Raw genomic sequence first — 21,265 nt, 5'->3', positions numbered from 1 at the left:
GTTGTGTGAGCTTTTGATGGACTTGCCTGTGGTTGAAAAGCCAGTGACGGCTATTCTTATGAACTGTGACAATCAAACATTGATAGTAAAAGTTAACAGTGCTAAGAATAATGCGAATTCATCAAGACATGTCAAAAGACGATTAAAGTCTGTTAGGCAAGTTGAGAAACTCCAGAGTAATAAGAGTGACTTATATTTCAACCGAGAAAAACCTGACAGATCCCTTTACAAAACGGCTTTCACGGAATGTGATTGAAAATGCATTGAGGGAGATGGGTATGAGACCCATATAAGTTGCCACAGTAGTAATCCAACCTATGTGATCGGAGATCCCATGGATTAGGACCAGGGAGAAACAAGCTATTGGTTAACTGAGGAGAGTAACCTTTTTAACCCTCTCTGTGTGAATGCAATACTCTCAAATGCTGTAAGGTGGGTTGCCTATACGCCTTAATGTGTTTCTATTGGCTTTGATAAGCAAAGGTACTGTCCTAGGACTGAGTATCCTTGAAAGAATACACCTATATGAGCCTGACTGTTAAACGCCGCAGTCTATGAGACTTGGTTAATCTCTAGCAAACTCATGAAAAGACCAGAGAGTATGACGTATATGCTCCACCCGCGGGGTAAGCTACTGGCAGTCATGTATTGGTTATGACTTTGAGTGAAACTTGTTCACAAAAAACTAGCAATTCAAGACATAGTCCATTGCCAAGTTGTGAATAGGCGTAGCTTGAAGCTCTAAGCGGAAGTTTAACTTGACAGTCTCTACTGAAAGACTAGTATCTTAAACAGTAGTGAGAAACAGGCAAATCTCTAAATAGTCATTTGAAATCTGGTGGGGGATTGTTGGAATTTGTGAGCTTGGCCCAATAATATTTCAGCTATTCCAAATAAAACCTCAAAGATCTATGTGGGCAGGGAGTGGAGGAGTGCTGCAAACATTTAGTTCCACATTACTAGTGGAAGGGGAGGATACCTAACTTAAATAGTGAGGCTATCTTTGCTCATTCAAGTTATGTGAAGGGTAGAGAAGAGAAACACCACGCTCGCCTCGCCGGGCTCGTGCCGGGGCGCGCGGCGCCTACGTAAATGGTCCGCGGAAATCGGCTCCTCATCTTGGGGGCGTGGCTTCTTTTTGCAATTTTTATTTTTGGTGACTTGGACTCTAAGTCTGCGAAATATGGAAACCTAAACCCTAAACCTAATCGGTTTTAGATCGCGATTGCGACGCGAGGTCAGTTTGGCTTCCCTATTTATATGACCCATCGGCGTCCACCAGAAACACATCAAAATCTAGGGTTTTTGCCTCTTCTCGCTACTGCGCCGACTTCATAGCTTACTCCATCCCGAGTGCCGGCGTGCATCGACGAACGGGAGAGCAGGTCTCCGGAACTCTTCGCTGAGGGCGAATAAGGTTTTTGGGAAGCGCCTCGCACGACTGCAAGGTCTTCATGACAGTGCGTCTTCCGGTCAACTCCGCCGCCTCACGGGCCAACCGCTTTCGTCGACTCCAGCAGCAGCGGTTCATCGTCGTCAACCCTTCTGCCGTCGTCGACTCTCCTGCCAAGACTCAGTACGTGTTTTGTGATCCGATCTATTTCATAACCTTGTATCCTGAGTTCTTGGCTGTGTTGCTCATCTTGTCTAGTATGTTAGATCTGTGCATGCTAGTTTTCGTGTTCATCATGATTTATTTATTTCGGAATTTAATCATGCAATTGCCCATGTTGTTGCTCTACCTTGCCACACGGAGGACCAGGGGCGTAGACAGGGGGGCGGGCAGGGGCCTGCCCCCCCTATGGCTCCCAAATTTACATTGAAAATTTGAATTTTGATTAAATTTTTATATAAATTAATATAGTTGGCCCCCCTAATAATGAAAAAGACAAATTCCTGGCTCCGCCCCTGCGGAGGACTGTCTTGTGAATCATCTTATGCGAGTCTAGTAGTTCGAATAATTAGCTGCGTTACGTTTAGGTGCTGCCTTCCTAATCCTAATAATGTATAGTCAAGGTGGTTAATAATGTAGCTAGATCCAGATCAGTTGATAGGTTCTGTTGCTCCGTTTTCGTGTGCAACAGATGTATCTGGAGTTGCAACGGTGGACACATGGATAAGTCTCGACACAGTTAAGGCCAGTAGATGTCTTGTGCCCATGTATTTTCTTTTTCTCATGTCGCAGAGTCAATCCAGAGCAAAGTTGGGAGAAGCAATCCAGTCCCCCATAAACATACATGTAAGCTTATTATTAATGTGCATTTTGGCATGCACAGGGCAAGCCGTGAGCGCCGTCGTCGTCACGGCGCCAGCCTTCTGGGGTCGCGCGGGAAGAGCGACGTCTTCCTGATGTTGCCGAGGCCGCAGAAGAGCATCACGACCCGCTCCAGCCCGACTCCGAACCCGCCGTGCGGTGGCGCGCCGTACCGGAACGAGTCGACGTAGGCGGCGATGGTGCGGACGTCGATGCCCCGCGCCTGCGCCTGCGCCGCCAGGAGCTCCGGGTCGTGCACCCTCTGCGCCCCGGAGATGATCTCCTCGCCGCGGACGAAGACGTCGAAGGAGCAGCTGTAGCGCGGGTCGTCGGAGCAGGGCATGGTGTAGAACGGCCTCACCGCCGACGGGTACCGGCAGAGCATGTAGAACTCCGTGTCGTACCTGTTGAAAAACACACGCCCAGATCAGAGTCTCATTCTACTACCCAGATCAAGAACGCGAACGCGAATGCTGGCAGGGCTCCATGGACATGGAGGGAGGCTCACTTGTCTCGAACGAGCTCACCCAGCTTCTTCTCGGCCTCCGTGTTGAGGTCCCCCATGGGGTCCACGTGGACCCCGGCTTCCTGCAGCATCCGGATGCCTTGGTCGTAGTCGAGGCGCAGCGTCGTCTCCAAGTACTGCAAGCCTCAACACAACGACTGATTAACAGGAATTCAGAATCTGAAATCGATCCTGTTTGATCAGATTGAATCTGACAGCATTATTATGCGAAGCAGCTTGCCTTCAACGGTTTGAAGGGGTACTGCCTATGGATGGCCTCGAGCTCCCGGGCGCAGTTCTTGTTCAGGTGATCAAACATGGCGACGAACAGCCTGTCAACGACGTCGCACACCTGCCACGAAAGAGAAGAACAATGTGCTCATGTGTCCATGGAGCCAAACCATTCGACAGCAGAATCGGCGGCACCCTCACCTCAGAGTAATGGTCCCTGAGCACCATCTCGACGTCGAGGCCGACGAACTCGCAGAGGTGGCGGTGGGTGTCGGAGCCCTCGGCCCTGAACACGGGGCCGACCTCGAACACGCGCTCGAACCCGCCGCACACCGCCATCTGCTTGTGCAGCTGCGGCGACTGCGCCAGGCACGCCGGCTGCCCGTTGTAGTCCAGCTTGAACACCGCCGCGCCGCCCTCGCTCGACCCGCCGATCAGCTTCGGCGTGTGGATGCCCACGAACCCTTCAGACAGCAGCACCTGCCTGAACATCTGCACGCCGTTTGCAAACACTCACCATCTCTTTTTTTTATGTGTTCTTCAGATTTTGTGACGAAAGATTAGGATTGGAATTCATGTTTTTGACCCATGAAATGGCAAGAACTTACGTTTTCGACTTGGCACTGGACGCGGAAGATGGCCTGGTTGGCGGCAGTGCGGAGGTCGATGACCCGGTAGTCCAGCCGCTTGTCCTGCCCGACATGAACGAGCTGCTCCCCTGCCTGTGTGAGTCCGTTGTGCACATAGTAGAGAATTTGAAAGGTTACCAAGGATTGTGCAATGTCAATGCGTGTGAGCTGCAAAATCAGGAGCTTACAGCTTTGGCTCTTGCGACGTCTTCCTCGCTCCGCGCGGCGTCGTCGACGCTGATCGGGAGGTTGGGGACGGCCCTGCTGATGCAGTGGAGCTTCTCCACGTGGATCTCCACGAGCTGTTGTTCAACACGGGCGACGGGCAGACGTGAGATCGATCGGCGGCGCAAGAAACAGAGACGCCAATCGAGATGGGTCAAAACGTCGAGCACCTGCTGGGTGGTGCCGCGGACGGGCTCCCGGGGCAGCGACACGACGCCGGCCACGTCCACCACGGACTCCCGGCTCAGCCCGGCCGCGAACCGCGCCATCCCGCCGCCGGCCACCACGCACTGCACGGTGGCCGCCCCCTGCCGCAGCACGAGGAACGCCACGCGCCGCCCCACGGCGCGCACCGCCTGCGCCGCGCCGCGCACGCGCACGCGCACGGCGGCGCCGGCCGCGGCCGCGGCCACGGCTGCCGGATCGAGCGACGCCACGTCTGCCCAGGCGTACCCCGCGTACAGCTGCCGCAGCGCCAGCATGGTGGCCGCGTCTCCGTAGTCCCCCTCCCCGGAAGCCATGGATCGTGGGCTGCCGCCGGCGGCGGAGGCTTTTGTTCCGGAAGCTTACTGGAAGCTGCTGCGCGCCTGCGCATGCGGGTGGTAGTTGTAGTGCGCAGTGAACATGCGGAGTTGTTGCCTGCCCACGCCGGCGGCTGGCAGCGGTGAACTGGGGGAGGCTGCGCTTGCTGGTAGTTGTAGTGGCGCCGCTGCTGTTGTCTTTTTTTTCCCCCCATGCTCGTTGACTTGAAAGGGTGACGGCAAAAACTGCCATGGCTTCTTGCCCCCGTCTCGCTCCCAGCCGCCTATATCCGATCCAACGGTTGATACGGCTCCGCAAGTAGGTGGGTTGTCTTAGGGCAGCTCCAGTGCTACGCCAATTTATTTATCAAGATCAGATCGAACAAGTCGAACAAAATTCCTTGAGCAACTTGGTCCCAATTCATTGCGAGAACCGACACAGAGATTCGATGACATTACACGGTGATATTCCCCGTGACATTGAGTCATTGATTTGTGAGACTCACGTGAGCCTAGAAGATGTCGGTCTCATATGTCAGTGACTCAATGTCATGAGAATATCACCGAATCTCCAGCGAGGACGCGAGGGGCACTAAACTCTAGGAGAGCTGCAGGAGAGTGGGAGAATTTCCATTTTTCCAAGGATCCAACGGTGGCACAGCGTGGCGATGCAGGTGGTTTGCGGATGGTCAGTGGCTAGCGATCTCCAGCGTCATGTGGCCATTGACAGGGTTCGAATGAAACCAGCATCAAAGATCAAGGCACTGTTTCAGTTGGGTGATGTAACCATTGACAGTAACACCCATTTCTACAGTAAGGTCGAAACTTAGTATTGGTCTTTTCTTTTTGGGGGAATCGAACCCAGATAGACTTTATTTACCGATGGATCGGATAGACTGAACAAAAAGGGCTAGCGTCAGGTTAGTTAAAGCAATAAAGTCATTGCTGGTGCTCGCTTATTCAATCCTTTTTTCTCAGTTATGTGAAAAGGTAGAAAACTCGCTACACTTTTATAGGAAATGAACTACTCTTAATGCAAGCTAGTCAAGCTAGATGAGTTGCCAATAAACACTCGAATTTCAGTTGGGTGATTAGAAAATCATCCTTTCGCTTGCCGTCTTATTCCGAGTGTTTCAACATTGCCCACAGAAAGCCTGAAAAAAAAAGTGCTGAGAAACCTGGCCTCTAACTTATCGAGGAGCTAACTTGCACCTGTTTTTGAACACCCTCCAAAAGGTTTACCAGATTGTTCCACTGTTCGGCTAGAATCTCCTTTTTTTTGGACAGACAGGAAGGTCCTCATCTATTAATAAAAATTTTCTTCTGAAACTGATAACCTAGCTCATCCGACCACATTTCAGATCAAACTGAAGCCTGGTGATATTAGCCGGCCCAATAGGCCCAGCCCATTCTCACCGCATTAAAATTTGAACAGCCTGGCCCAGCAATTCTCACTTCCTAGATCACGTTATTAATTGTAACCATATATGCATATTGGCGCGAAAGGACATGTAGTCTAGTGGTTATAAGAGTCTCGGTAGCACCTAAAGTCTTGAGTTCGACTCTCTATGGGAGCAAATATTTTGAGATTTAACGGCGTTGTGCATTGAATGGTAGGCGAAAGAGTCACATGTATTGAGACATTATTTAAGTCATTTTAAATCATAGAGATATTTTTTATGTTATTTTATAAAATATCAATACATATTATTAGGGGCAAATTTGAGACACTTTAATTTTTTACCTTGGCTTTGCATAGGCAGAGTTTGAGTCATTCCTTGTAATACCTTGATACACTATTTAGATCATTGAGGCACCTTATGGAATACTCATAAGAATTATACTATAAGTATATGTAAGGTTGAGATGGTTAGAAAGTTGAGGATTATGCAATATATATGGTGTGAGGTCTTGAGTTCGAAGCTTCAAAGCTCACCACTCAAGTATTTTTAATATTTTTTAGTGTGCCTAGAGGGTAGAGACATAAAAGTGTGTCGTTACAAGTTTTTATATAGAATATAGAGACAACTAGCAAAGTGTCTTCTATTAAAGAGACACTCGATGTAGTGGCACCTCTACGATATAGTTAAAAATGACACTACAATTTTGTTAAAATGTCTTTACAATTTTGTAGAGACAACATAAAATGTCTCTTGAAGCCAAAAATAGTGTCTCTACATGCATATTATGTTGTAGTGAGCCCAACTAAAATTTAGTCTATTACTCCTTAAAACCCACATGATAATTTGGACTAAACCAAATTGTGAACTGCGAAAAGACCAAACTACCCTCACTATGCGCATGTAGGCACAACAACAATATAATCCAAGGTTAAAAATGATAATTCTATTGTATTTTTCACATAAAATTTAGTCCATGGATCCAAACAGGCGTGGGCTGAATTTTAGTTACCTAAAGTTTAGTCTAAAGTTTAGTTCGGACTAAGCTTAGTCCTAGATGATCCAAACGGACCTAAGCTGTCCAGAGGGCAAAACACACATGCTAAAACCAATAATTAAACAGACGCACAAAGACTTGCATCATAGATTGATCGCTCATACCACTAGCCATCTGGTCATCATGTGACAGCTCCTGGAAATGACATCTTTACAATGCCAGGATGCTAGAAGAAGAAATGGTTACCGTTTGCGATTGTGTGGTACACTACTACAAAAATGATTGCCCCGTTTTTCTTCCAGGCATGGGTTAAAAGGTAACCTGTTCCTATAAAGAGAGAGGAGCTAATGTAGCAATTGACCCACCCCCTAAAAATGCATTTTAGAGGCGGGTGATGCATCACCTGTCCCTAGAAATGGCCATCATTATTTCGAGAAAATCATAACCCTTACCACTACTAAAAAAGATTTTTACAGATGGATAAAAATATATTTTTTGGGGTGATACTTCTCGCAACTAAAAGTCGTTTCGTAGGAACGAGTAACGTGCCCGTCCCTAGAAATCAATTTCTAGGAACCGTTCATACAAATCAATTTCCAAAAAATGAAAAATAGAAAATAGAAGCTGTAGCTATTTTTTTACCTAGGAATGCATACACGGGTGTTCTATATTTTTCTAGAAATTATGGTTTTTTCTGTCAAGCAATTTTATAGCTACAGCTATAAAATCTAGTGATTTGTAGAGCTGGTGCACCATACAACTTGGTAATGTGGCATCCTGCTTATGTTAAAAGGAATAAATTTGCTAGGAATGAATTTAGTTTTCTCTATTAAGTCTCTATTTATAACTATTTGGCGAAATTTCAACATGTGTTTAGTAATTACTAAAAATTACCCGGCAGCGTTATGAACTGATGGTTTTTAGGACTTTTCCTCCAAAATATTTTTTTGGTTGATATCATTCCTTGCTTTTATGGCTGGCTTTTGATCCTTTCCAGCAATATACTATAATAACATTAGTAATATGAACATCTTTCTTTTGGCTCTCACCAATACATAGTTGATGTTCATATCATCTTTAGATATTTCCTCTTGTTTTTTTTTGAATTGAATGTTATATTTTTGTATTCAGAGTAAAAAAATAATATAAAGTGATGCTAAATAGTAAGACCTCCATCTCTTGCTATGTTCAGTTTTCTTTTCATGATGAGTATGCTGTGTTCAGAAGGTTGGGGGTACAGCTGCCACAAGTGCTATGTGAAGTGGACGGTCTGGCTATCTAGTATTTTTTTCCCAGTTATTACTAATGTTATTATAGTATATAGCATTATTTGCAATTATAGTCTAGCACTCTAGCATATTTCTAATTACAGGTAAGCATTTTATTTAAGGCATATTAGCAATTTAGACTAATATATTGTACTTTCGCAATTATAGCTTGGGACTTTAGCATTTCTCCGATTACAGTTAAGCAATTTACATATCATGGTTCGACGTTTATTTCAAATTGAGCTATGGAGGTGAACCTATTCTGTTACCAGAAGATTTTTGGTATATCAAACTGTATGTCCCTGACAGACATAGTTCAAACATTTATTCTAGCATTTTCATGTGTTCCTACTGATTATTTTTTGGATTTCATGTATGCAACTTATGCTAAACCAGCATGCAAATTAATCATACTAGCTAAGCACTTTTGTGTTCTAACTTTTTAGCATTTTTTGCGAATTGTGGCCCTCTGCCATTTTTCTATCGTAACAATAAATTTGTTCGATTCATGTGTAGAGAACCTTTTCTAAATGAACAAGAAAATTATTCATTCAGTAGCATATTTCTGGACTATACAATGACTAACTTTAAGATTACGTGTCAACCTCACAGGAGCTGGGAGCAACATTTCCATCAGCAGATAGATTGAAAGAACACACAAAAAGCTTGAGGTAGTTTAGATTTCTCTTGACATGATTGCTTTTTCTAAATCACCATTGGTGCTTCAGGAGATTATATGTGACATGGCTCTGCTATTGTAGTTGTGCTCGCTAGAGATATACGTGCATGTTGAACGATGATTGCCCCTCTTTAATAAATGCCGCAACATCTTTCTTACTAGGCAACAATATGGTTTTCATCAGGCAATAACATGGTTTTCACTAGGAAATAATATAACTTTCATTCGGCAACAATATTGTTTTGTGTTAGTCCATGCCGTTACCAGTTAGGCAAAATTATTGCTCTCTTCTTGGTCAGGCAGAACACTGTTTTTATTTGCTTGCACATTTATTCTAAGTTTTGTTATTTTGCTTGCGCATTTATTCTAGGGTGCTCGTGAGTTCAAAATAACAAGCCTACAATTTTTAACCAAGTGCTTACTATTGTATGAGAAAATTAGTTCTTCAGCTTATCCAACCTTTATAGCATCACCATCAGATCTTTCTTTTTTGTGTGTATTCTGTTAGTTTTGTTATGTTGTTTCTCTCACCCATAGATCATTGATGTTCATAGCATAGTTGGAAATTAGGCAAAATGATGTAATCCTTTAGGCAATAATATGCTACTAAATTAGGCAAACAAATATACTTTAGTAGGCAATAATATGATTTTGAATTATCAATAATACAGGTGTGTTCTACATCTGTTCTATATTAGCAGTTTTGTATTTTTCATTGGGCAAAAATGTGGTCAGAACCAAGCAAAACAATGCAATCCAATAGTCATTTTTTTAATTTTTCCATCAGTAAAAAATGTGGTTAGAACTATGTTAAAATGCAATTTAGTAGGTATTTTATTAGGCAATAACATGGTTGTATCAAAGCAAAACAATGTAACTCAGCAGGTTATTTTTCCATCTTTTTTTCGTACTATAGGTTATCTAATCATCTTCATTTCCCTTGTTACATTGCAGGTAACCATCTTCAAACAGTGAGAAGGGGGGCCAGATCAGGTTATATGGTAGTAGATATTAGGCATTTCAAATTTCAACCCATTAAGAAGGGAAGGAAATGCTATGTGCAGTCTGCGTGGTAGTACATATTGCCTAGTTCATTCAGTTTTTGCCAAGCCTGATGCGTGCAGCCTGAACGGTTAGATATCTGTTTATACAGTTGTTTAAGAACAACAATCGACCTGCATCTATTTTGTGATTTTTGCTGAAACCAATGTGTGCTATATATGAGGCAATAATGGATCTATTTGTGAAATCCTGATTCAAATTGTGAATTAGATCATCAGATTATAGAGAAAATAGTGGATTTGTGATACATATGTACCATGAGTAACTTTTCTGCATTTTTATCAATTTTCGTCACCGTTGTCTAGCAGAGAAATTTTGTCTATTTCTGAGGGCAGTAAGCCTATGTGGGCCCACTTGGATAACGAAGAGCAGAAACAGGATTTGCATATTTATTTTATGTTGCTTCCTCTGCCCGCTGACCGCTGTGCAAAGTTTTGTCATAAAAGGAAAGCTAAGTTTGCAGAGTTTGTCTACTTTCCTAAAAAGGAGCAGCCGTATATTTAGTCTAAAATACGGCTGGCCGTAGGTTAGTCGACTCCTTTTTTTTTACTTTCCCTTTTTGTGTAATCGAGTGCTGTTAGTTATTCCGTACAAACTGACAAGGATAAAAACATATGTGCGCATTCACTTGCAGATATTTGCTGTGCACGTCACTAATTCACTGGACATTGTCGTATCACCGGAGCATCGGCGGGAGATATGCCGCTACATCTACAATCATCAGGCATGGCATTATTCTCTTAGAATTGATCTCTCTTCAAGGACTTCTCTGGATGGTTGAGGATCCACGCCTACCCATGTTATAGGCCTAGTAGCATTTTGCTCTGACTTTAGCTAAGTTGATTAAGATGTTTACCAGTCAACCTTGTATTATCTAACTTTGCTTTTAGGCTTCACACAAGTTTAGACCAAGCCATATGCACTTATACATATTTTGGATAAGGTCCCAACTAAGTCAATTTTTCTTGTTATCCAAAACGAATAATATGTAGAATGAAGATGGTGGATGGGGCACACTTATCTTGGGCTCAAGCAGCATGTTTGGAACATGCTCAAACTACATCACCTTGAGGCTTCTCGGTGAGGAACCAAACGATGAGGACAGTCCATTGGCTAAATGGCGTGCTTGGATTTTATCCCATGGTGGTGCAACTTTAGTGCCCCAATGGGGAAAGATATGGCTTTCGGTACGCACCAGAGTCTATATGTGATTATTTTGTGTTACATTTTAGAACCCTTGTTTTTTTTGGGGGGTACCATCACTATAACTGATCCAAGCTATTTTATGGATTAAGTGAAGATACTTGGAGTGTATGATTGGTCTGGAAATAATCCAATTTTCCCTGAACTATGGTTGGCTCCCAAGTTTCTGCCATTTCATCCAGGTATTCCTTCCTTGTAATGATACAATTCCAACCTCCAGGGTATAATACATTGGACACATAGCTTAAGCTCTGTTCTTTTAGGGAAGTTCTGGTGTTTAACCCGTATGGTGTATCTGCCAATGGCTTATCTTTACGGCAAGAAATTTGTTGGGCCGATTACACCAACTATACTGGCACTAAGAGAGGAGATTTATGGCACTTGTTATGTCAAGATCGACTGGAGCAAGGCCCGTAACGCCTGTGCAAAGGTTTGTCAAATTTCTTCCAGTTTTGCAGTTCCATCGGTTCACCATTTGCTTACATGCCTTCAATGATTGGAAAAATGCCGATTGGCCACTCAGTTTTGATACGTCACTTTCTGTGGTAAACAAAGTAAAGATTAACTAGGTGATACCCCGCGCGTTGTTGCGGGATTTTTTAAATTTAACGTGAAATTTGAAAGTAGAAAAATTAAGATGATTGCATGGCAACATTCACAAAAAAAATCGATGGAAAACATAAATAGATGGCCCTAGTGGACGTTGATGTGGCATTTGATATAATGGATTCCTATATGATGCGGATAACTTGCATGTTAAGAGAAATAGAGTTAATGACTTTAGTAGGTGTCATCTATATATATGCTATATAGTTGATATGAATTTTACTTGCATGTTATTTTTATCAAGATCTGGTAGAAATCGATAAACTAACGTCAATAGAATATTTGATCACATTATAAAAGAATAGGTGCTCAAAGAAATAGAGTATGTATATAAGTCTTTACCTTAATAGATTAAAGATTAAAAGTATTGCAAAAATAGAGTATGTATATGACTTTATGTAAATAGAATTAAGATTAAAAGTATTGCACATAGTAGAGATCATATGGACATTTTCTTGTTTATTGAATCTCGTAAAAATCGATAAGTTAAAAGAAGAAACACCAATATAATATTTGATCACATTATAGAAGAATAGGTGATGAAAAAAAATAACGTATGTATATGATTTTATTTTAGTTAATTAAAGATTAAAAGTATTGTATATTGTAGAGATGACATGAACATTTTTTATAATTAATAAGGTAGTTAAAACTTAGTGGGACACTTAGTGGAGAATGATGTGGACACCTTGCATGAAGAGAGAAATAGTTAGTGGGTGCTATCTATATAGGATATATAGATTGGGCTCGGCAAATCGCCTGGATAGTTGGTGCAATGTGGGGCAGGATCTATTTCATGGCCTGATTCTGATTTATGACTAACCTATGGTTTTTGGATAGCTTGTCAGTTTAAAAGGGCTCATTCCCGGACAGATGTGGGCTCTGGGCTGCCACATACAAGACTTCTAGAGTGTGGATGACAAGCAGCCCTAACATGCAAACACCTGTCCCCTCCTCTCCCTCTGCACCTGAGTGTGGATGGCAATGTTGTATGGTGCGGAATGTTGGCCTACAAAAAGACGGCACGTCCAACAATTAAGTGTTGCAGAAATGCGCATGTTGCGTTGGATTTGTGGGCATACAAGGATGGATCAAGTTCGAAATGATGATATACGGGATAGGCTAGGGATAGCACCAATTGAAGAAAAGCTTATCCAACACCGACTGAAATGGTTTGGACATGTCCAACGGAGACCGTTAGAGGCACCAGTGCATAGTGGATCCTAAAGCACGACGGTAATATGAGAGGCAGGGGCCGGCTGAAGTTGACATGGGAAGAAACAATTAGAAGAGACTTGAAAGACTGGAGTATACCTAGAGATTTGTCCTTGGATAGGAGTGCTTGGAAAGCCGCGATTCACGTGCCAGAACCATGAATAATGGTCTTTGTTGGGTTTCAAGTTTCAACTCTAGTCTACCCCAACTTGCTTGGGATTAAAAGGCTTTGTTGATGTTGTTGATGGAATAGTTCCAAGCTTCTATCTAAACAATAAAACCAGCAATGTAATTTGTTTATTTTCACGTAAACTATCACAATGTGAAACTGTAAGATAATGTTAGGTTGCTCTACTCACAACAATGTTCTAACTGATATGAAGGGTCTTTTTTTTCTTAAGACTCTTTTTTCCTGTAAATTCAGGAGGATCTCCTCTGTCCACGTACAGACATGCAGAATGCTGTTTGGACCTCACTCTACAGGTGTGTGGAACCAGTGTTGAGCAGTTGGCCTGTCAACAAGCTGAGAGACAGAGCCCTGTACAACCTCATGGAGCATATACATTATGAAGATGAGAACACTCAGTATGTTTGCATATGCGCTTTGAACAAGGTAAACAATGTTAAAAGTTTGACTCCTCACGATTTACCTAAGTTGTACTGCCATTCTGTTGTGGTATTCTTATTAGTGATCCTTTTGCTTTATGATCTAGTATATACTTTGTTATAATGGTTCTTGTTAACTATCATGTGCATCTTGGACTGGTGCTTGGTGCCCATTTTGTTGCTTTGCAATTTAGGCTCTAAACATGTTCTGCTGCTGGGTAGAAAATCCAAATTCAAATGCATTCAAGCATCACCTTGCAAGGATACCTGATTTCTTGTGGCTTTCAGAAGACGGCATGAAGGCACAGGTATAAGTTTTCCCTGTTTCATGCACTTTCTAGTACCTGCTAGCATCGTCATAACTATATGATTAATAAGTGCACGATTACTATCATAGTTCTTTTCCATTGGCTAGTTAATGATGTCATTACTCCAACTTTACAAGGAATAATTAACGTTAAATTTACTTTCAAGTTTCAACGATGGCCGTTGACATGTTGCAAGTATGCCTGAGCTCACAGGTTAATGTTTCATTTAAATTGCAGGGGATGTGCATCGCCTAACCATCATTTAGTAGACAGTAGAGCATATGATATGTTGTCAATTAAAATTAGAGTAGAAATGTCTTGGTACAATGATACATATGTTGTATTTATTGAACATATAATTATATTTTGATGAATCTGCTGTATTATCGTGATAGGTATATGATGGCTGTCAGAGCTGGGAGACAGCATTCATAATTCAAGCATTTTGTGCAACGGATCTTGTCAACGAGTATATTCCAACTATCCAGAGAGCCTATGAGTTCATGAAACATTCACAGGTTTCTTTCTTTGTCATCAAATCATCCATGTTCTAAATTGACAATTGCATTATGTAACTTGACATGTATTTGTGTACTCACAGCTTCTGAGGAATCATCCTGGTGACCAAAGTTATTGGCATCGCCATAGATCGAAGGGATCATGGACTCTTTCATCTGCAGACAACGGATGGGCTGTATCTGACACTACAGGAGAAGCTCTTAAGGTTGTTAGATTCTTGTTCACCTTTTATTTTGTCTTAATGTGGACAAGCAAAACTAGTGATCGGATAGGTTACTGAGTACAACATAACCTAATCTTAATTAGTGAACGCATAGTGTGTAAATAACAATCTTATAAAATACTCAGCAATATCTGTTGTTAATTTCCATACCTTCTTCTGTCAATTTTTTCCATACTTTCTCATTTTCACTATACAAAGGAACTTATTTAACTTTATTTACAGGCTGTACTTTTGCTGTCAAACATTGCAAGCAACCATATTGGTGATCCAATAGAAAGAGAAAGGCTGCATGACGCTGCCGATTGCCTTTTATCTTATTTGGTATGAGTTCTCTTAAACGGAATAATCTAAACTTGTTCCAATTTAATGCATTCGTTCATGCCCCGGGGTAATTCTGTTAAGGAACTAAAGTGTATGAAACTATGAACATTACATCTTTCATTAGAATCTGCATAATTTTTCTTGGCTCCCTGCGTGTTTATGATATTTTTCCACCTTTTAGCAGTCAGTCAAATAAATTTAAAATTTATTAACTATGCTATGGTTTTTATGACCCTTAAAAGTTTATCAGAGTTCCTGTTCTAAGCTGTGAAGATCATCTTTTAATGTCTAATCATTATGCTGCAGAACAAAGATGGTAGCTGTAGGAGAGAATAATGGATGATATACCTCCAATCCTAAAAGGGTGGGTATATATAATTCCTATACATGGGCCTCTAGATGGGCTCACATATACACCAACACCCCCCCCCCCCGCGCGCAGTCTGAACTACCGGCGCAGCGGTGTTCAAGACTGGACAACAAGAAAGTCAACACTCCCTCGCAGTCTGAACTACCAGCGCAGCGGTGTTCAAGACTGGATAAGAAAAAAGTACAAAGGGCAAATACCCCCCCCCCCGCAGCCACAACTAGCCACCTGCTACGTTGAGGCTGGAGCGAAACTCCGAGAAGATCGAGGAGGGTAGTCCCTTGGTGAAGATGTCGGCAAACTGGGAGGTAGAGTTATCGAACTCACGCCCGTTGTCGCATTGGACGGCCTTAACGGTGAGGCTGAACTGAGTGGACACCCAGACAAAGAATTGGAGGAGGGTGGGGAAGGTCTTAGACTTGGCGCGCAAAGGAAAAGTCCAAGAGTAATGAGAGAAATCATCCACTACGACCAGATAATATTTGTAGCCAGACATGCTGAGTACAGGAGATGTCCACAGGTCACAGTGAATAAGATCAAAAGCATGCGCAGCATGCGAAGAAGAAGAAGAAAAAAGAAGTCTAACATGACGACCTAACTGGCACGCATGACAGAGGTGCTCAGCAGGAGTCCTAGTACATGGAACATCAGTACTACGACTGAGCTGAGCCAAAACGTCACGACCGGGGTGTCCAAGTCGGCGGTGCCAAGTGGTGGAAGAAGGCGTCACGGCAAAAGCAGCAGACGAAGAAGAAGAAGCCGAAGGCGGAGCAGCGGAAGCAGAAAGCCGAAGAGTGTAAAGGGGCCCCGGGCTGTCACATCGAAGAAGCAGACGCCGGGAAAGCGAATCCTTCACAGTAAGACCAGAAGAGTCAAATTCGATAGAACAAGAGTTGTCGGCAGTAAACTGGCGAATGGAAAGAAGGTTGTGAATCATTTGAAGAGCAACAAGAATATTAGAAAGACGAGGAGCAGAACCCACGGCGGTGACAGGAAGGCAAGACCCATCACCAACCATGATGGAAGAAGGACAAGCGGGGTGTGGGGGTCGGACAGAAGAGAGGATACCGGCGTTTGGGGTGGTGTGGAAGGAGGCACCCGAGTTGGCGATCCACTCGGTGCAGATCGGCGGCGTCAGTCCCATGGTGCTGAAAGACTACGCCAGAGCGGCCTGGTCCCACCCCCAGGCCAGGTCGGCTGCTGGCTGGGCTGAGCAGGCGGGGTCCAGGACGGCGAGGAGAACATGGCCGCCGGCTAGAGCTGAGGACGAGCCCCCCTCCCGGACCCTGGAACGGCCACATCGAGATGCGCCGTGACCATGGGTTGCTAAAGGATGGCCAGGGCGTACCTCCAGGGGCAGGGGCAGGAGCGGGAGCGGGAGTCGGCGCGCCCCGACGGCCCCCACCGGTACCAAAACTCCCAGAAGCAGGGCCACCAGTGCCACCGCCACCCCGTCCCCCCCCCCACCGACGACGTCCACGCCCCCCTCCTCCGGTCTGCCCGGCGGGAGCAACACCAAGGAGCGAGGTGGCAGGAGCGGCGGAGGAGGCCGGTGGAGCAGCGACGAGCGCGGTGGGGGTGGGCGAGGACGATCCGGGCACGAGACCCCTGGTGATCTCCTCGAGAGCGAGGTCGTCCCGGACCTGCTGGAAGGAGGGGAAGGGCCTCTAGCGGGTGATCTAGGTCTTCAGATGGTCATAGGTGCTGCTCAGACCCCGCAGGACGTTGAGCACCAAGATCCGATCGGACAACGGACACCCGAGGTCGCGAAGAGCATCGGCCATGCCCTTCATCCTCCGGCAGAACTCACCAACGGAGAGGTCTCTCTGCTCGAAGGTGCGGAAGGTGGCGTCGAGCTAGAGGGCGTGGAACTCGGCGTTGCCGAGGAACTGCCCCTCAAGTGCCACCCAGGCCTGTCGTGCGGTGCCTGCGTGGGTCCTGACAAGGTCCTGAAGATCTAGGGAGATGGTCCCAAAGATCCAGGACAGGGCGACGCTGTCGAGGCGCAGCCACACCCCATCCCGCGCCTCGATCGGCGAGTCGACGAGGACGTGGTCGTCGAGGGCGTAGCGGCGGAGGGTGAGGAGGACCTGGTCCCGCTAGCGTCCGTAGGAGGAGGACGTGGGGTCGAGGACGACGGTGACCAGGGCCCGGATCTTCTGGACGCCGGCAGCCTGGAGGTGGAGCTGGGCGACCATGGGGTCGGTCGGGTCGTGCCGGGCTCCAGATCCAGCAGGCGGAGCCTGATGGGAGGAAGAGGTGCCGTTCTCGGGGTCGACGGGAAGCTAGCCGGTATGGATGGGCAAAATACCCGAAACCCGAACCCCAAACCCGAAAAACCCGAGCCCGAACCCGAAAAACCCGAGCCCGAAAAACCCGAACACTAATTCGGGTTTCAACTCACGGTACCCGAAATTATTTTGGGTAATTTGGGTTTCAACCCACGGTACCCGAACTACCCGAAAAACCCGAACAACAGCCCAACCCAAATATTTTCACTCATTTCAGCCCAGTCCAACAAACCTTCCCAATTTCTTAACCCTAGCTGCCGACACCCAAGGCCCACAACGCACCCCCACCTCATCCCCCAGCCGCCAAGGGCCAACACCCCCCACGCCCCACGCCGACACGCCGCTCAGGCGCTCACGGATGCCGCTCACCGCCCAACCATCTCTCCGTCTCTCTCTCTCCAATCCTCTCCATCTCTCCGCCAGATCAGGAGGCAAGGACCAAGAGCTCGGGTCTGCGCGACTGCCGGTCTCCCTGTTGCGGCGCATCCTCGCCCCCGCCGGTCTCCGCGTCGGCGCGTCGCTGGCCGAGCCACCGACGACCCCGCCCCCGCCAGTCTCCGCGCTGGCACATCGCTGGCCGAGCCGCCGACGACCCCTCCCCGGCTGGTCTCTGCGTCCCTAGCCAAGCCGCCGCCGCGGGGCGCCCTGGCTGAGCCGGTCTCCTGCCGCGGGGCGCCGTCGCCGAGCCGTCGTCGCCTCTCTGCTGCAGGCTGCAGCGTGTTGCATATGTGAAGTGTGAGAAAATCGAGTAATTCGGGTAAACCCGAACCCGAACCCGAACCCGAATTTTCGGGTTTTTCTTTTCCCCAGCTAATTTCGGGTAGCATTTTTGGAAACCCGAAATACCTGAAACCCGAAATACCCGACCCGAAATTTTCGGGTAACCCGAATGCCCAGCCATACTGCTCCGTCTCGGCGACCCGGAGAGCGAGAGCATCGGCCGTGGCGCGCTCGCGCTCCCAAGCGAGGGCAGCCACGCGGACCCGCTCCTGGGCCGCCGAAGCCTCCGACTTGGCGGCGAGGAGAGCCGCGACGAGAGCGGCGTCGGCTTGCTGCTCACGGAGTGTGGCGGCGGTGCATCCACGGGGGCCATCCCGAGGCCAGACCACGCGGGATCGGCGGCGGCGGCGGGCTGCTTGCCCGCGGCGATGGCAGCCCGGTGAGCAGCGGCGATGGCGGCGGCGTCAGCGGCGGCCTGAATGGCGGCAGCTGCGGCGGCCGCTGCATCGGGCATCAGGGGCGCGTGCGGCCCACGCAGGGGCAGCCCAGGCGCATGCGGCCCGGGCGCGTGCGGGCCAGGCGCGGCCGGCTGCAGTGGCCCCTTCGGCAGCGCCTGCAGGGCGGGCTGCAGGGCATCGGCTGCGCCCGCGCCCGCGTCGGCTGCTGCGGCGGTCTGCGCGACCAGGGCAGCGGCAGTAGGGCGCCAGGCGGCGGCACCGGCAGAGGTAGGGGCGTCCGGCCAGGGAGCGGCGGCCGACCCGGCGGCGGCAGCAGAGGAGGAGGGGAGGGGAGGGAAGGAGGAGAGAGGAGGGGGGCCCGGCGGCCGGCGGCCGGCGGCCGGCCATGGCTGCCGGCTGCGGCGGCGGCTGGGTAGGGGAGGGAGGAGTGGAGAGTTAAACCTAAACCTAGGCTAAAGATACCATATAGGAGAGAATAATGGATGATATACCTCCAACCTTAAAAGGGTGGGTATATATAATTCCTATACATGGGTCTCTAGATGAGCCTCTATACATGGGCTCACATATACACCAACAGTAGCTTTTCTACATACGAGTGCAAAAGAACTTCTTATTGGATAGAGGTTAAGTTTTACAAGCTTCTGCTCATATATATTCTTGTAATTTTCCCTTAGTAAGATGCATCAGTACTTTTTATCCAGCTATCTTGCCTTTTTTTTAACATTTACTGTTTCCAGTCCACTGTATTAACATATTTCTATTAATTAACTAGATTCTAAATCCTTGTGAGAGTTTTCCCAATATGGTCGTTGATTATCCGTAAGTGATGCAAATGACGTACTATTAGCAAAAACCCTCATAATGAACTTTCCAGTTTAGCTGAAGAAATTTACTCACTACATTGGCAGTTACCCAGAATGCACTTCCTCTGTGCTTCAAGCTCTGATACTGTTTAAAGAGTTATACCCTAGTTATCGTACAGAAGAGATCAATGCATCTATCAGAAAGGCAGCAATATTTATCGAGAGCAGACAAAAGGAAGATGGTTCATGGTTTGTCCTAATGCGTCATTTGCTGACTTACCTTACTAATATGAATTTTACTTTAAGAATTGATAACACACATAGCTTTTTGGCAGGTTGGGCACTTGGGGTGTATGTTTTACCGATGGGGCCTTCTTTTCGATTAAAGGTTTAGTTGCTTCTGGAAGAACATATGAGAACAGCTCTTCCATCAGGAAAGCTTGCCAATTTTTGTTGTCAAAGCAGCTCAGTACCGGTGGATGGGGAGAAAGCCATGTATCAAATGAAACTAAGGTACTTCTCATTCCTGTTCTCTAGATCTCTCTAGCTCTGGTTTGTCTTGCTGGTGAATACTGATAAACATACAATTTTTTTTCATTGGATTCTTATTTAACATGATTCCATGGTAAATCTGAATAATACGAATTGATTTGAATCATTAGTCATTCGTTGGATTTATTGAATCATCGAATCTAAATATTCTTAGAAGCCTATCTTACTCAGTTTCTTTCGCAATAAGAATGCTCCAGTTCCAGTATTTAATGCAACAAGAACAGAGCCTTGCTAATTGGGGTAGGGCACACTATTTAATGCATTGGTAAACTTATATTTATAGACTATCAAAGAGTTTGCATTTTGTCTTTTAATTTGTTTTCTTTTTCCTTTTAATACTAAATAGGTTTATGTAAACATCGAAGGTAGCCGCGCTCATGCAGTGAATACAGCTTGGGCGATGCTAGCTTTAATTTATGCTAAACAGGTACAATTTTCTAGTGCTTGATTTAAATTTTGACAATAATATGCATTTCATCAATCTAGTCACATACCTTTGTTTGAATACCAGTTTGAACGAGATCCAACACCACTGCATCATGCTGCAAAAGAATTGATCAATATGCAGTTGGAGACAGGAGAGTTTCCGCAACAAGTAGGTTTCTACTTGTGTTCATAATGGCGGCTTCTATGAACAAGCAAGCTTGTTATTCTCTTAAATTCAACAGAATTTTAACGAAATATAGTGTTGAGGACTACTATTGGAACACCATTCATATTGCATAATTATTACAGGAATGAAACACCCATTATTCTCACGTGTGAATATGTGATCAAATGATATGGCCAGATGGGTGACTACAGAGTACAGACTAGAATGTCTAACAATATATTTTCAGTTTACATGCTCCAAAAAAATCACACCTATACATCTTGCAGTAATCACACAACTGCACATGCTCCCCCAAAAGAATTCACCCTGGCCTATACATCGACCATAATCACACAACTGCACTTCAGTTACCTTGCCCAAAACAGTATGAGGTGATGTTCCAGATATTATTGTGTCTAATTCTTTTTCTCGAACGCGCAAGAGAGCTGCGCATCAATATATTAAGAAGAAAAAGGGTGGGGGGTGCCCCAAAACAAAAAAGTTACATAGATAAAGGGTCTGTAACACACCCTGTAAACTAGAAATTCTCTTTTATACAAAAACTACTACTGGACTAGACCACACCACCAGCTCAGATCAGCTAGGAGGTAGGAGCTAGGGCAAGGAGACCACTGCTCGAGCCCCTCCTACATACCACTGCTGGACCTCTTCTCTAAAGACTGTCATGACCCAAGATAAATTAGGGG

General features: G+C 45.7%; 2 protein-coding genes and 1 long non-coding RNA gene across 3 annotated transcripts; 2 read left to right on the top strand and 1 right to left on the bottom strand.

Annotated features, from left to right (window-relative positions):
• Nucleotides 1-2,132: 2,132 nt before the first annotated feature.
• On the bottom strand, nucleotides 2,133-4,566 carry LOC120646159 (aspartate--tRNA ligase 1, cytoplasmic-like). Its single transcript, XM_039922883.1, has 7 exons — nucleotides 4,015-4,566; nucleotides 3,808-3,921; nucleotides 3,599-3,712; nucleotides 3,192-3,482; nucleotides 3,001-3,111; nucleotides 2,763-2,896; nucleotides 2,133-2,658 (listed from the first exon to the last, which is right to left on the bottom strand). The coding sequence occupies exons 1-7, from the start codon at nucleotides 4,363-4,365 to the stop codon at nucleotides 2,301-2,303; spliced, it is 1,473 nt and encodes a 490-aa protein (XP_039778817.1). The 5' UTR covers nucleotides 4,366-4,566; the 3' UTR covers nucleotides 2,133-2,300.
• Nucleotides 4,567-8,145: 3,579 nt separating this feature from the next.
• Nucleotides 8,146-10,037, top strand: LOC120646493. Its single transcript, XR_005664429.1, has 3 exons — nucleotides 8,146-8,324; nucleotides 8,643-8,701; nucleotides 9,664-10,037. It is a non-coding gene; the product is annotated as an uncharacterized LOC120646493 (long non-coding RNA).
• A 730-nt stretch (nucleotides 10,038-10,767) lies between these two features.
• Nucleotides 10,768-20,827, top strand: LOC120646058 (achilleol B synthase-like). The gene is made up of 13 exons (XM_039922800.1): nucleotides 10,768-10,958; nucleotides 11,072-11,156; nucleotides 11,238-11,404; nucleotides 13,220-13,408; nucleotides 13,596-13,709; nucleotides 14,105-14,227; nucleotides 14,311-14,433; nucleotides 14,674-14,772; nucleotides 19,384-19,430; nucleotides 19,520-19,663; nucleotides 19,750-19,927; nucleotides 20,313-20,393; nucleotides 20,478-20,827. Exons 1-13 carry the CDS (start codon nucleotides 10,809-10,811, stop codon nucleotides 20,583-20,585), a joined length of 1,608 nt encoding a protein of 535 aa, XP_039778734.1. The 5' UTR covers nucleotides 10,768-10,808; the 3' UTR covers nucleotides 20,586-20,827.
• Nucleotides 20,828-21,265: the final 438 nt, after the last annotated feature.

This window comes from Panicum virgatum, chromosome 1K (genome assembly GCF_016808335.1).
Source record: "Panicum virgatum strain AP13 chromosome 1K, P.virgatum_v5, whole genome shotgun sequence".
In the NCBI taxonomy this organism is placed as follows: Eukaryota; Viridiplantae; Streptophyta; class Magnoliopsida; order Poales; family Poaceae; genus Panicum; species Panicum virgatum.
The sequence above is the reverse complement of the archived record's forward strand: the minus strand, read 5'-3'. Positions and strand labels throughout refer to the sequence as shown.

Coding starts and splice junctions, on each gene's coding strand:
- LOC120646159 (XM_039922883.1), bottom strand. CDS start 4,365: ATGGCTTCCGGGGAGGGGGACTACGGAGACGCGGCCACCATGCTGGCG. Junction 3,922..4,014: donor TCCGCGGCACCACCCAGCAG/GTGCTCGACGTT, acceptor GTTGAACAACAG/CTCGTGGAGATCCACGTGGA. Junction 3,713..3,807: donor ACGTCGCAAGAGCCAAAGCT/GTAAGCTCCTGA, acceptor GGACTCACACAG/GCAGGGGAGCAGCTCGTTCA.
- LOC120646058 (XM_039922800.1), top strand. CDS start 10,809: ATGTTTGGAACATGCTCAAACTACATCACCTTGAGGCTTCTCGGTGAG. Junction 13,710..14,104: donor AAGACGGCATGAAGGCACAG/GTATAAGTTTTC, acceptor TTATCGTGATAG/GTATATGATGGCTGTCAGAG. Junction 19,928..20,312: donor ATGTATCAAATGAAACTAAG/GTACTTCTCATT, acceptor AATACTAAATAG/GTTTATGTAAACATCGAAGG.